General features: G+C 35.3%; 1 protein-coding gene across 4 annotated transcripts; it reads right to left on the bottom strand.

Annotated features, from left to right (window-relative positions):
* Window positions 1–2,825: 2,825 nt before the first annotated feature.
* Window positions 2,826–14,817, bottom strand: LOC148863131 (ATP-dependent 6-phosphofructokinase 5, chloroplastic-like). Of its 4 annotated transcripts, none has more exons than XM_088975794.1 (15): window positions 14,450–14,817; window positions 13,406–13,568; window positions 12,209–12,568; window positions 11,779–11,863; window positions 11,247–11,320; window positions 9,299–9,410; window positions 8,226–8,321; window positions 8,032–8,133; window positions 7,801–7,875; window positions 6,880–7,020; window positions 6,625–6,741; window positions 6,395–6,499; window positions 4,487–4,567; window positions 3,973–4,101; window positions 2,826–3,323 (listed from the first exon to the last, which is right to left on the bottom strand). In XM_088975794.1, the coding sequence occupies exons 3-15, from the start codon at window positions 12,511–12,513 to the stop codon at window positions 3,156–3,158; spliced, it is 1,590 nt and encodes a 529-aa protein (XP_088831920.1). In that variant the 5' UTR covers window positions 12,514–12,568; window positions 13,406–13,568; window positions 14,450–14,817; the 3' UTR covers window positions 2,826–3,155. The 4 variants fall into 4 exon arrangements, with proteins under 4 accessions (XP_088831920.1, XP_088831921.1, XP_088831922.1 ...); XM_088975795.1 differs by having other exon boundaries at window positions 13,406–13,558; window positions 14,450–14,764; XM_088975796.1 differs by lacking the exon at window positions 13,406–13,568 and having other exon boundaries at window positions 14,450–14,745.
* Between the last annotated feature and the right edge of the window lie 1,202 nt (window positions 14,818–16,019).

The following is a 16,019-nucleotide window of genomic DNA, read 5'->3' as shown; positions in this document are numbered from 1 at the left end:
ATTTGGTTATTTCTATGTAGTGGCAACTAATTTGCCATTATATTCTTGCAGTGATGACTGAGGGAAAAGCTTTGATTATCTTCTATCAACAACCTACGTTGTCAATAGCCTTCCTTTGCACTAAGGAAGATCGGGTGGTTTTATAGAAGATTACATCTTGGTGTTGGTTTTTATTGAGCATTTAGTGACAACCGACAAACTCAATTTCCCAGAAAATGCCGTTCCTATTTGGATTTTTTCTTTTATTTGGATGTTGAATAGAAGGTAGTTATTAACCAAAATTCATAAAGCTGAGTCTTTTATTGAGCATTCAGTGACATCGTTTTTTTTCGCTTCATGGGGTTCTACACAACAGGGGGTAGATCAGCAAATTCTTCGGTTCCTAGATGTAAAGATCAGACTGAACATCTTATTCACACAGGTTCCTAGATATATAGATCAGCAAATTCTCCGGCAGACGGTCTGAGTCTCGGCGGCAGACCCTCCTAGAATATTCTTGAAGAGTGCTTTGGTTACATTTAACTACCTATTGTGTAATATTAGTTTATTGAAAGATGTAGAGGGTGTTTGGTGGCTTTTATTGTTGCACGAAACTATTGTTTAGTTATACTGTTTATCAAATCAACACTAAAAATTATAAATACATAGATTTTTGTGCACTAAGTATATGAGGATTGAAACAAAATGTTGCTAATGTGATACACTTTTATGGGGTGTTAATCTGAGGTGGAAAGTAAAAATCGTTTAAAGTAATGCCTAACCAAACAATAAAAACAATAAATATTTAAAATAAAATTATACAAATAAACGTTTAAAACTATAAATGATCCATCTATAAATGCCCATGGAACCAAACATATACATAGCAATTCTAGGTTTTAGTCTTTTAAAAGAAAATGAAATGGAAGTATTAGTGTCTTCAAGTAAAATCCATTCAATTTTTATGGAACATGATTCTAGAATGGTTTCATTCTGGACAAATGAATCACGAATCAGATGTGAACTGTTCAAGAGTCAATCAAATGGGAATCTTACCCCCGGTTTGACAGTTTTTGAGAAGGATCAGCTTAAAGAGTACAAATACAACAGTATAAATACATAGAAATTACAAGGTTTAGCACTATACATATTTGTATGAAAAAAAGTATAAATACAGATATATAGTGTAAATACAAGATTTAGAAATACCATAAACAACGCTTTTTATTGTATATATTTGCATTTGCACTCTTTAGCCTAAAGTTTCTTGAATATCTATTAGACTGCTGTTCTTGTACTTGCGGTTATTGATTCTGTGCCCTCCTACGTTGGATAGTGATAATTTTACTCCTATTATCTTTTCATTCTCTGTTAGTGAAACTTTTTGTGTTGATCCAAAATAAAGTTTGCTTATTCCAATCCGAAAGACTGAAACTGTAATTCCTTTCTATGGCAGGAAAAGACATGAAAAATCCCTTTCACATTATTCCCCGGGGAAGCTTCCTGTTCAATTCCTTTTCCAGGTATATGTATAATTATTGCATTGCATATCAAGGCTTTATGGTGTTGCAATAGCTGTTTTCCATTATACCTTTCCATTTTTTAATGTTTCAATTTTTAGTGTAGATTTCCTTGTCTGACTTGTCCATGTTGTGTCCATGCCATGTCTGTGTAGCATAGGTTCATAATAACTCACCATTGCAGACCCATTGCGCGCATGAGAGAACGGTAAGAAACATTGAGGAAGAAAATTCGAACTCTTCATTCAGTCCTGACCGCTAGAAGCAAGATTACTTGAAGTCTATCTAATAATCCTAATTATCCCAGTTTTGTCATTGATGTAGTGGATGCTGACGATCATTTGGTAATGCTGCAGTGGTCAGCCATGTTAAGATAGTAAAGCTTTACAGGCTGAAGAGAAAATGGGTTGAGTTCATAACTACATTGATTTTGCAACCTGATATTATGAGAAATATCAAATATGAGTGATTTTTTGAACTGGTCGGCAGATTTCAATTCAGGCCTGAAAACACGTTTCTTATGTTATTGACCTGTTCCAATCCATGGAAGCAACAAGGGGGTCTTGGGGACTGTAGTTGCTTCACATCATATGTTTTATAACTGGCAAAGCTCCCAAGGTGAAAAACTTAATTTTGAGAGACATCTTGAATGGCATATGTAGAGAACATTGATGTGGGCCCCACCGCTATGATCCCACTGTCCATAGGTTAGAATATGTATCTAGTCACAGCTATAGTCAATTTATTATTCTGTTATTCTAGTTGTTATTTACTTTTCAGTTTTATATTATTATATGTTATGATGTAAACACCAAGGGCAGATGTGTCCTTTGCGGCGGCAGAATATTGAGATTCTGTTCTCCTCAAAACCTGTGTTCTACTGTTCTTTCATCACTCTTTCTCCTCCTTCACTTTCTCTTCTCTTCGAACCTGAAGTTTCTTAGTGATCAAGACTGGTAGCAGTCTTGATCAACTACAGCATAAACTCAGAAAAAAAATATATATACTTTGGCAATTGAGGAAGTGATACTGAGCAAGATCAGACATCACTAACAGTCCCAACAACTCATGTCTTGTCAATTTCATCGAAACATCTATCCTATCAGAAGATGGAAAACTACGATATCCTTTTATTTCATATCTGAAGAAAACCATAGTTGCTTGCTATTCTCCATATGGTTTTAACTTTTAACCCTCATGAGGACTGAGACTGCCTTGATATTAGTATTACCAACTGCCAATTCTTAACGAGGAAAAAGGAGGCTCTGATACAAAACTTACGAAAGAACAATGCCATGTAAATTCCTGGACGATAAAAGCAATATCTGAAAGTAGAAAGAACCCAGGTCGATCATGTATTAGACTGTTCAAAGAGATCATATTCAACGTATGGACTACCGAACTTAAGAGGTTTACATTTAGTGCAGGAATGCCCTGCCTTTCAAGTTAATTCTTGTCCTACATTCCACAACATTTTATGCACTCAACATGCTCTTCAAAAATAATACAATAAAATTGTTATTTCTCATCTCCACCTCAGCCAAATATATATCGACATATCGGCAAGAAATATCTATTAGGAAAAAGAGCAACTGGGCAAACAAAGGTTTGTTCCGAATGGTTGTCCGCAGTTGAAATCAGAATATATTTTCCAGGCTATAGGAAATCAGGTTGACCGGTGGAAGTCAGACATCGATGCCACATCCGACTGTTGGGGTCCACAGTCCTTGGAGATGCTATGACTTCAGGTATTGGTAGGTACACATAGTGAGTATTACATATTCCAACTGTGATGCCACTGTATCCAGCGAATGCACCATGAACCTATAACAATGCCGGTATTATTGTGGATGATGTATTCTATAGGTTTGCAGATATCACCACATAAAAACACAGCCAGAGACAAAATAGTATATACATACTCGTGCAGAGGCCTACTGAACCAAGACAAAATAGTATATACATACTCATTCAGGTTCTCAACATATTTAAACAGGATATTAACCCAAGATCAGCTGAAAAATGGAAATTTGGAGGTATACAGAAAATTTCTGTGCAAGGATGCCAACATGCATGTTGAATTGCTAATTTCATATGTCAATGGTTACGTATGCTGTCCCTAGACCATTTTCAGTCATATAATCAAAAAGGGGAGATATGGAAAATATGGAAGCTAACAATATCATTTTGTCAATATCATGAAACAGGAAGAAGGTAAACCATGAGTACAAGGCAAAAGTTGCTCTAAGTTGTAGATGCAATGTGCCAAATATTAGTACCCAAATTCAGGACCAACATACCACCAATTCATGGGCATTGAAATCTGATGATATTATTATATTAAACTCGTATAAATAATAGTATGGAATATATCAAACTATATCATTGCTGTGTAAGCAGTGCCAAAAACTTGGAAATGCAAGAAGACAAAACATGCCATGAAAGCAAGTACAATGAACGGGATATATCTTACTGCATTCTGGCCAAGGACAGTACAGAGTATAGCATCAGAAGCATTTGCTCGACATGCTCGGATCATATAAGTAGGATCAATGTATTTAACATCAGATGGAACTCCTATCTCCTTGAAATGTCTTTTGATCTGTAAAAAATTCGCAAAGTTGTTAGTATCAGCAAAGAAGATGGGTCACAGCAAACATAATTTTATCTAATTTTCCTGGATGTAACACAAAAAATAGTCCTGTCTTTTCTTTTTCTTTTTTTTTTTTTTTTTGTTTGCTCTTTTCGTTTATCTTCAGGGAAAAGGAAGGTATTTTTCATGCTTTGTCAGCCTTTCTATGAAAAGTTACTTGGTTTTTATTTATTTATTTTTTATCAGTACCAAGAAAGATTTTATTAATTAGAAGAGAAAAGATTGGGCAGCCTCGGCTACCCCATTACAATACTTGGTTTTTATTTAATGAAACAAATTTTGTTATTAAAGTTCTAAAAGTAGCAAGCTAAACAAAAAATGGCTCTGTTCTTACTCGCTGTTGGATGTAGACCCCAATATCTCCAAGTACCACATTTCCAGATGCATCTGTTGCATTTGACTTCTCTAGCAAGTCCTGCATTTTAAAACTCAGCATGCTGTAAATACAACTGACAAGAGATTCAGTTCGAGGATGCAATTCAAACAAGCAAGTGCTATTATCTTCTTTTCATGTTGAGCAACAAATTCTTGGGTGAGATTGTATCCGTAAACATAAATACATAAATCCTTTGCCTTAGCTATCTCATTTTTATAAATTTAAATCCAACTTGAGTTGTTAAAATGTCGATACAATCATAGAACGCATTCTGACATACAATGCTAAAAGCTGCTCCACACTTGAATGGTGTATAATTGAATACAGAAGTGTGGGAAACAAAATAGAGCAGTAAATAAGTTATTAGGATGAAATGTACAATGGCTGGAAGTCCAATACTGAGGATTGGTGTGCGGGTGTAACTAGTCTCCAATGGCCTTTATAAAGAAAATGAAAAAAAAATGCAAATGCCTATTTTGGGGAAATATTTAGTGTAATTCTGTTTCTGGCACCTTTTCCATGCCTTTTTTCTTACCGTCTGTAACCAAGATATTTACCTATTGAATTTGAAGATTTGTATGAGGAAATTGATAAAAATCAGATAATTACAACTTTACGAGCATATGTAATGAAAGATAGAATTATGGAGACGCATTAGAACCAAGAGATTCTAAGTACAGAAAAAGAATATTACGCAATGTAGTTACAAACTGGCCGAAGGGCACTCAGGAGGGCTCTTGGTATTACAAACCTATTATACGGGAAATAAGAAGCATTTAAGGAAACTTAACACCAGCATTATTTGGGTTCCTAGGGAGGCTAACAGCCTAGCTGATGGGTTGGCAAAACAGGAAGCTACAAGAGAAATTTGTTCTGGGGTGTGTTATTGTAATGGGTTTCTTTGATGTGCCTTGAGATGGTGGCTAGCAGAGGCTATCCACCCATGTAATGTGTTACACTCTTTATGATATAAATAAAATTTTTGTTTTGTTAGTGATAAAAAATATTATGTAATGTCAGTTCTACCAGAAAAACAATTTGACATGCAACATTAGAGGATGTTGGCCATATAATTAAAGTTAGATGGATGAAATACAGTGGCATGTCTGGAGTCGTTTGATCAGAGAATTCCATCAAATTGAGAGGAAATTTTTCATAAAACAACTATTACAAGCAATAAAGTGTTGAGCAATCAAGAAGCAAATGTTCCAAGAAAAAAAAGATTGAGCAAAGAAGAGGATATTAAGATGGACAGGGGGGACTAGAAAGCATAGAATTGGAAATGAGTACATTCATCAAAACCTAAAAGGAGCCCTAGTAAGTGACAAAAAAAAAGGAAATTAGTTAATAGACAGAGATGATTTGAACATGTGCATCGAAAATCTCTTATTGAGTGAAATATAATTTACTATTTTTCAAAAAAAAAAAAGCTGAGGGATTGCATAAGAGTTGGAGGTTGTATCGAGAAAAGATTAGAACATAAAAAATTCAACAAACATTTTGGTCCTTGATATAATGGATTCAATGGAACAGTCAAATAGGATTCAGATGAGGCTTTATTGAGTTCTCTTGAAAAATCATTCTTAATGAGTTCTGCATTTTTTTTTCATTCATTTAACGTTTTGTTGATTTGTCTTGATAGAATGGTATATAATATTTGGTCCACATTTGCTAGCAAACCTAGTGAAAGTATGCAGAATTCACTTACTTGTCCTGCCCCTTAGTTCTCTTGAAAAATCTTTCTTAATGAGTTTTGCAATTTTTTCATTCATTTAATGTTTTGTTGACTTGTCTTGATAGAATGGCATATAATATTTGGTCCGCATCTGCTAACAAATCCTGTGAAATTATGCAGAATTCACTTACTTGTCCTGCTCCTTCAGCCACACAAACCACTGCAGACCCTTTAGTTTGTATCAGATGCTCTAAATGTCGCAATACACCATAAGGTCCATCTAAATTAAATGGTATCTGCAATTGGATTGTAAAAAAAAAGTAGTCACGTAATAATAGTTGTGGGTGTGAATGTGTGTTTTTGAGAGAGAGAGAGAGAGAGAGAGAGAGAGAGAGAGTACATATTACAAATGATAACACACCTCAGGAATCAAACAAACATCGATCTGCCCACTAGAAAGTGATGCGTGCATGGCTATAAAACCACTGCTTCTTCCCATCAATTTTACCAGGCCAATGCCATGATATGCACTATGTGCCTGAAAGTATCATAGAGAAATCAACTGAACATGTCTAAAGCACGATGCAAGATATACACAAATATAATCTTCTTCAGCCCACAATCCATAAAAATCCTGATGAGCTAGATATTAGACAAATGAACTGCCATTGCTTACCTCAATATATGCAGAATTTATTGCCCGTTGAGCTTCTTCTACTGCAGTATCAAATCCAAATGTCTTATCCATAAGAAGTATATCATTATCAATTGTTTTTGGGACACAAACAACAGATACTTTCATCTTTCTCTTGCGGCACTGTGCAAAGAAAGCAACAAAGTCATTCAAGGATATTGCACAACCATAGTACATGTTTTTATATTGATGCAAGTTTATACTTTATACATAAGAATCATGACTCATGAGGAAGAATGCAGGATAACAAATATCTTGTGTTGGTAGAAGCAGATAAATGGATTCATGAGTAATCTTATTCATTAATAAAGATTATTGTTATTGATCAAAAGAAAAAAACAAAAGATCAACATTCTCATGGTACCTCAAAGTGGAATACATACTAAATTGCTAATAGATCTAAAGGTACTGACCAAAAGCTTCAAGAAATATCTTATTAAGGACGTACCAAAGGCTGCCATATGACAGCAGGGAAGTAAGCATTCTGAATTATCAGGAAAAAAAATAGCAGTAACTTTCAGTCCATACAACTTGGACATGAACAAGTATTAGGCATGCCATCTAAGAATCCTAATTATGCTGACAAGTCTTATTGCAGATGATGATATTGAGGACATTTATGACATTTCATGAATCCCAATATGGACAAGAAAAGTGAAAAAAATTATGGTAGTAGCACATTATTGGAAAATTTTTATTCTATCCAGTGGCTGGTTTTGTATCCAGTAAGTATTATGTCTTGACACCAGTTCGCTTGGCATGTGCAAATATCCAGGAAACATAGCACACAACAATATTAATCCAAAAAGAATTATCATGTAAATTATACTACTAAAATAACATTATTCATATAAGATGACACTACTTTTTTCTGAGAATAGCAAAAGAAACAGATTAAGGTACCTCATTGTGTATTGCATTTGCTCCTGCATGAGTTCCATTCCCACCAAGTATGAAAAGCATGTCAATTCCTCTGGTCTAAAAATAATCAGTTAGTGCATGTTAATGATAAAGAATCAGTTAGCCTACTTAGCTACCAGCACAATAGTGTCGGAAATGTACCAAGAGAAAATAATAGTAATAGCTGGCCACATAAAATCCTCTAACTAGAAAATATGGTTTATCATATTTTACCTGTATGCTATCCACAATATCACTGACATTAGCACCCCCACGAGATACACCCAATAAACTTCCACCAGCTAGATTAATGTTTTGAACTACTTGGCGGGAAATCTGAAAAATCAAAATGACAACCTTAAGTTCATGAACAGAAATAGTGGAATAAACAACATGATGTCATGTGAAGCAGTCAAGGAAACTCTCACCGGTATTTCAGGTAAGCCCTGATCAAAAAATCCACGATAACCAAATGGGATCCCTACAATCCTCTTAACACCATACAATTCAAGAGTAAAAACTATCTGCACCATCATAAAGGTATGAGAAGCTCTTTTCCCCACAGTTCAGCATATTTCAAGAATAGAAATAAAAAATCTATGGATTAGACTATTTTGCAAGTATGACTGATATATCAAAGCTCATGTATAATAATTCCATAACTTCATAATAGATAATGTAGCAAGAGGTGAAAGCAGGGGACTGATGACACACAGGTATGGAGTCCTATAACTTTTAGACCTGGTGGTGGACTTTTTGTTTGCATCAGGAAGAATCTTGAAAGGAATCAAACCTAAACATCCATTTTTAAACACCGTATCTTGGAATGTATCTCATGTGAAATAGGTCAGGATGATACCAGTGAGTTGGTTATATCTTTGGATTTAGTAAAAGTATATGGATTTCCTTTCTCTCAAAAATAGATTATACTGTTTTTACATATCCAGAAAGAATATAGTAAAATTATATGATTGCAAACATTTGATCATGATATTTTTATCTATGTACAGCTAGACTCATTAAATGATGGGTCCTGACCCTCAATGTTTCAGTATTACATGTATATAAAGTTATGAACTACTTAAGGATGGGCATTTAGACTCTGGCACTCCAAATTACTGCAAGATCTCAATGAACAAGCAATCATGTGATCGCAGAAATATACTGTACTCCTAATAAAAACTATGAAAACTTTCCCAATCACATAAGCTTTTGATAAAAACTGGTAATGCCTCAGGGTTATATTTTTGGGGAAACTCGATCCAGAAAAAATAGATGAAGATGATCTAAAGCCAAAGCCATTTTTGTTCTTTGCTTATGCACATATTATTTAATTAACTAACAGTGAAAGACTCCACGAATATTTTCAGATATGATCAAACTCTTTCAACAGACATTTATGCATTCTCTGTAGCCTGTATCTGACACAAAATTTAATGTACTAGTAGCATACAATTTTACTGGGAAAAAGTACATGGTCAACTAAGCCATGCTTGCTAACCTGTCTAATAACATCATTAAGACCAGGACAGAGCCCTCCACAAGTGACAAGTCCAGCCTTTACTTTCTCAGGATCAAAGTATATCTGCTTTCGTGGTCCAGCACGATGAACCCTAAGTAAGATGAGAATCATAAATCAACAGCATATCTATGCACATAATTCTGCAGAATAACGAATGACATCTAATAACTCAGTTCAGAACGAAAGAAGGTGCACTGTGTTGCAGATGATTTTCTAAATAAATCAACCAAAAAATTTAAAACAAAAAAAAACTAAGTTATATAGCCTAGAAAATCATTAATAAACTTCAAAAGCCTATAAAGATCAGAATTATAGTTCTAGAACAGAAAGAGACTAGTTCACTGACTAGTGATTACTATAAAGTGCACACACATGAAAAATAACAGACTAATAACATGATTTACAGAAATTGAAAAAACAAATGTTCGAATAGAGACACAAAATTGGGAGGGATCATTAAGACAAAAAAAGAAAAGACCTGGGGGGATAAGACAAATAAAACATGACAAATAAGACATATTCTTGTCCCTACTTGTCTGAGCATGACCGAGATTAGATGGGCCTCTTACAAAATGAGGAAACATAATAAATCAGGAAAAAGTGCAACAAGAACAGATAAAGAAAGATTATGCTATCCAATTACACATCTAGGATATCTATCCAATTTGAACTCAGCTAATCAGATTCCAAACTGGATTAGGACATCACAAATTCTTAACAAATAAACTGAAAAGACTTTCATAAATCTCTGTCTTGCAACTTTACAGAAGATGCAGTTCTTGAATTAGTTCAATGAACAAATATGTAAAATACATTCAGATATCTTTATGGTAAGATTATCAGATCTGGTTTCTATCAGATAAATTTGAGTGCATCTGGACCCAAATCCATTAATCACACAGATGTATTATTGATATCCATATCCGGCTAAGCAGATCCAGGCCATGATCTGATTCGCAGAAAGACCAAAGCAAAGTGTCTGTTTTGATGAAAAAGAAAAAAGCAAGGAAGCCCTCATAGAACTTGTATATGTTAGGGTGGCTCACTGGGTCAAGTCTTTGAAGCTTTTTGAAGCCTATTCAGTAGGAGACATCATTAGAAACTGGGAAGAAGTGGCTCGGTCAGCTCCTATGTCTAGAGATATCAAACCTGTTTGGACTCCACCAGACTTGGGTTTCATCAAATTGAATTTTGATGGTAGTAGTGAAGGAATTCTGGGCCCTTCAGGCATAGGTGGTATTTTCAGGAACAAAGAAGGTTGAATTATTGCTATTTTCTCAGGACCTATAGGCTGGGGAGATTCTCTGAGAGCTGAAATCCTGGCAGTTCTAGAAGGAGTTAAAAGGGCTAAGCAGTTGAATATTAGCAAGCTGCTGGTGGAAGGAGATTCCCAACTGACTGCTAGATGGTTGCAGATGGAAGAGTCCAGCCTGTGGAAGTTCTCAAATGAAAGAAAGAAAATCAAGCAACTAACTCAGAACATGATTATAAGGGTTCAATGGGCTAAGAGGAGCACCAACTCCATGGCTCACTCCTTGGCTAAACAGGGGGTGGGAAGATCTAATTTATTTTGAGATATCCTGTAATATGTGTTTTCAGGTTTGAAAGGGAGGGTTAAGACTTTTTACCCCTCCATTCTGGTTGTATCTTACATATCTATTTTAGTAAAAGTGCTGTTATTGATAAAAAAAAAAAAAAAGTGTCTGTTTTGATTCCATAATCTGCTTACTAAATTAATCTTAATCAAGTTAGCAGCTAACAAACCAACAGTATATTTGGAAAGCTCATCCTTCATACAACGGCCTGAGTTCCAAATAAGTCTTTGACAGTAATTGCTACTAATCATATTACTTGCATAACCACCCAAAGAAAAAGAAATAAGAAAAAAAAAGAAAAAGAAGAATTGAAGAAAAAACTATAATATTACCATTGCTCCACCCAACTGCAATCAGGATCTATGCACTCTGCTCCAGCAGAAGTTGGTGAAGAATATTTGATAACCTAATGAAGTAAAATACTAATTATAATGCATCAAATCTCTATACAGGAAGATACTTGTTAGGCAAACAGAAAAAAGAAAGAAAAGGAGAAGAAAAGATATGGTATAGTTGACTCATTGTAGTGAAAGAAACTTCATAAGCTCAGCTCAGTTTCATGGAATAACACAAGTTCTGATTATAGTGCATCAAATATATATACAAGTTCTGATTTTGTAAATAATAATATGGAATAACACACCTTTAATGGCTCCCTACTAAATATTTGGTCATAACATTGGCCTTACAGAAATTAGAAGCTAAAAAATATACAAGTTCTGATTTTTTAAATAATAATATGGAATAACACACCTTTAATGGCTCCCTACTTAATATTTGGTCATAACATTGGGCTTACAGAAATTAGAAGCTAAAAAATATACAAGTTCTGATTTTGTAAATTAATAATATGGAATGGCACACCTTTAATAGTGCCCTATCATCATCATTCACATATCCACTTTTCCTATCTTCAGGTGCATCAATATTGCTCAATATTTGAGAACCTCTGTCACAACCAAACATGGGAGAAATTATTTAATGGTAAAAACATGAATTAGGATGAACTAAATACAGGTAAACAGTTACAAAGAACAATTCAAAACAGTGTTTTATGATGCACATATATGGCATGAGTTAGTGTCAAGAAGTAAACCTGGGCATAGTTGAGGTAAGAAAATAGGGACAACTAAATATTTCAAAAAAGCATGTGGGAAATTATCAATGTGCATGCATCAAGTGAAAAATAAATTAAACAGAGATAGAGGAAAAGGTTATATAAATCTAATATTTTTTGGCCTTTGCTCATTTTTGTACCAAATACGAACCCACACACACACATGCAGACAAGTACCCGTTGTGGAGAGAAAATGTAGTTGGCCTTGGCTTTATGTCAAAAACATCTCTTAGATGCGGCAGATTGAATCGATTGTCAAAATCTTCTTGGAAATGCTTTTTCCAATCAGGATCACTAAAATCAATTTCTGGTGCAATGGCAGCTTTGACAACCGCAGAGGAACATTTCTTTCTTGGAAACCATCCAGATCTCCTTAATATTAAAAGTTTGGAACTAAATGAAGAATGGTCAGCTATTGAATGGAAACCGTTCTGCTCTGGACAGGCAAGGCCAATATTTTTTATTGAAGAAACAAAGGCCATCTGTTAAATGGCTAACTTAGTACTCTACTAAGATGGGATTATCAGCAAAAAGTTCCTGCAGTAATGACAGATGTTAATAAAACAATAAAAAAACCGATAAGCAGCTATACGCTAGAAGAGTCCAGAAAGGAAATAACTCATGTAAATCCCAAGAAATTTGTCAAATACTGTAACAGCACTCTTCGTTTCTGATACATTTCCACTGATTTTAAGCTAAAATCAACCACAAACCTTATAACAAGGAATTTCATGTTTAATCTCGACACTCACAGTAAGAAACATTCAAGCTCAATACCTCCCTCCCTCCCTCTCTCCCATACATCTATACTCCACCCCCCCCCCCCCCCAAAAAAAAAAAAAAAAAAATCAGCTTCGATATAAAGAGATGGAAGCAAAAATACAAACAAAACTAGAAACTTCGAAGGTAAAGCTTCTATCACAGGTAGGGAGAAGTACATTGAATAAATCAGTGGCACAAGATAATCAGAGTTGGAATCAATTGTTGACAGTAGATGAGTTGAGGTTACAGTCAGGGGATTGGGACATTCAAAAACTTCAAAGGTTGTTTAGCAGTCAAACTATAGACCACATTAAGGAAGTGCCTCTGAACCAAAATGATCAAGGGGATAAGATGTTGTGGAAAAGGACCCATAATGGAGTTTACACAATGAAGTCTGGGTATCAAACCTTCATAAACATGCAGCCTAATTCTTCTAGTGCCAACATAAAATAGACAAGGATATGGAATGTCAAGGTTCCAAATAGATTTCAAGTATTTATGTGGAAACTGTATTTGGGAGAAGTATTAACAAAAGACAAAATTAGGCAAATAATTAAGGAGGAGGAGAGGTTGTGCATATTGTACAAAACACAGGAAGAAACAAGGCATCACCTTTTTTTCACTGCCCTTACGCAAGAGCAGTATGGTGTCAGGCACAAACGGGGATAAATCCTGAAACAATCTCAGACAAGTCCGTTCATACGATAGTTGAGGAATGGTGGAACAGCATGATACATCTTCAAAAAATAGAGAAGCTTCAAGATCCTGGAAAAATCTGCATCATTTTGAGATTAATATGGGATAATAGGAACAGGTGCTTGTTTGAAAATAAAAGAATAACGTCAGAAGAATTGATTGCACAAGCACATTCCTATCAAATTCAGATAGAGACATCAATTTCTGTTTTGAAATCTCATATTGAAAGGCAGCAAGAGGAGCATAGGAATGCTTCAGAGTATTTCAAAGTTTTCACAGATGGATCCTACAGTGAAGCCACAGGTAAAGCTGTGGATGTATGCTCCAAATGGTAACATGGTATATGCTGCCGCAGACAAATGTGTTGCTGCAAAACAGTAAGCAAGCATAACTGAAGGCAATGATAGAGGCTCTGAAGACTTAGAAGTTTGGGACATAAAAGATTGGTTCTTTTTGCTGATGCGCAAAGTCTGATACTGAAGATCACGGGAATGGAGACACAACAGAACTGGGTAGCTCAGATATATAAGGGCAACCTACAGTACATAATTTAGTTAATGATAATGGAAGACATTCAGTTCATATATGTAAATAGGGAACTTAATTTGACAGCTCACAGTTTAGCTTGGAAAGCGTGTTATGATAAAAAACAAATAGTATGTAACAATGAACAAGTGTTGTATTCGTTTGTTCATCCCAGTTAATACGATTCGTAGTTTTTTCTTGAAAAGAGAGAGAGAGAGAGAGAGAGAGAGAGAGAGAGAGAGAGAGAGAATTTAAGGCACCAAGAACTCCAACCATGAATGTTCCGAAACAGATCATTTTCTTATACTTGAGTTTCGGAGATCTGGTCAAGACCGTCCTCATCATTCCACCTAATTGGAATGATTACTACTAACCTATATGAATAAATTAGTAAATAAATAAAAAAGCATTTGAACACAGAATGAGACAACTTACCTAAGGTCTGTCGCGAATCCTGGTGGATCAGAATACTAGAAACCCCGAGCAGTTTGAACTGGCGAGCTTCGTTTTGCTTTCACGTTTCTCGGCAGTCGGCCTGTTTGTTCCCGGCTGGTTTTTTAAGACAAGACCATGCGGTATTGCCGTATTGGGGAGGAAGTAGAAATCAAGGGTAACTCCAAAATCCCCCTGAACTAATGTGGTCTTGTCACTTTACCACCCGAAACTATGAAAAATTGCGGATATCCCCCGACGGAAGATACTCCTACCTTTTGTTCCGTGAGGTTGAGAACAAAACCCTACTCTATCGTCAGTAGGGCTTATATGGTCAATTTCCTCTAAAATGTGAATGTTTGGGGGTTATTTGAAACTTTTCATAATTCAAGAAGTAAACTAATACCTCCCATAGGTTCAATGGAGTTTTAGAAATTTACCCTAAAGTCAAATTGGACTTGCAATCGCTTATTTACTTCTTTTCTTTTGTTTGGTCTTTAGTTTGACTGTTCAATGTCGCTATGGTGACTTTTCTAAAGCAGCCGATCCCTCTCTCTCTCTCTTTCTTCACTTTCTCGTCGCAGGGCTGAAAATAAGTGATCAATTATTAGAATCCAAATTCGATTAAGAGTTGGATTCGAATACCTTTACTTTTTTGATCTTAACAAATTGGATCCGATCGAGTTAGCGGATCGAATTTGGGTATATCCCTCTCCGTCCGCCATGACCCAATATTATTTTTATATTATATTATATATCATAAAGCTTTTATTATAATTCTAATCGAGCTTTTATTATAATTCTAATTGAATCAGATATCCAATATTCAAATTCGATTCAAATCATACTCTTTAAAATCCAACCGATTCTTATCAGATTTGAATCGATCAAATTCTACTTTTTCACGAACTTGGGAGAGTGTTAGAGTTAGGTTCGGGATGGGTCAAGTTGCACGAGGGGTCAATCACAGTGACGCAATCTAACTTTTTGGGTTGGGTGGATTCAGCCGTTCAGGCTAATTGCCCTGCCCAAGTTGTACACCTAATTACATCATATTTCCAGTTTCTCCGTTCTCTTGGAACTTTTTTAATATATTACAATTTGGATCTGCTCCTCGCATAGGACACTTCACACCAACCTTATAGGCACATCTCATCATGTATTGGGAATATCTCTCATGAATAATAGCGTGTAAGCATGGGAAATGTTTTTAATACATGGTGGGTGTGCTAATAAGGTCGGTGTAAGGCGCCCTGTGTGAGGAGCATATCCGGTCTCATCATTGCATTGGATAGAATCAAACCCACCTAATTATACAGGGCCTGCTCTCTAATATGTGTCGGGATTATACTTGGTATGTATTATGTTTCCTTCAAATTATGTTTGGTTTCATAGAAACTAAATACTTGAAGGAAATTCTTAAAGATGTTTGTGAAATTGCATTCTGTTTCTTTATCTTTTATCAAATAAAACAGCAGTGTTTTAAAAGTCGGTTTGAAAGCCAAACCGTTTTTGCCTCCAAGTTATGTGTCACTAATTCAACCGTTCGGGTCGAACGGATCAAACCATGCTA

This window comes from Nelumbo lutea, chromosome 3 (genome assembly GCF_056320005.1).
Source record: "Nelumbo lutea isolate HS-2025 chromosome 3, American lotus-T2T, whole genome shotgun sequence".
Lineage (NCBI taxonomy): Eukaryota > Viridiplantae > Streptophyta > Magnoliopsida > Proteales > Nelumbonaceae > Nelumbo > Nelumbo lutea.
This window is presented reverse-complemented; position numbering and strand designations above follow the sequence as displayed.

Bases quoted from the DNA above. Each gene is read 5' to 3' on its own strand.
- LOC148863131 (XM_088975794.1), bottom strand. From the start codon at position 12,513: ATGGCCTTTGTTTCTTCAATAAAAAATATTGGCCTTGCCTGTCCAGAG. The intron at 11,864-12,208 runs GTACTTGTCTGC...TGGTTGTGACAG, and splicing joins ACATTTTCTCTCCACAACGG to AGGTTCTCAAATATTGAGCA. The intron at 8,134-8,225 runs GTGAGAGTTTCC...TTGATTTTTCAG, and splicing joins AGGGCTTACCTGAAATACCG to ATTTCCCGCCAAGTAGTTCA.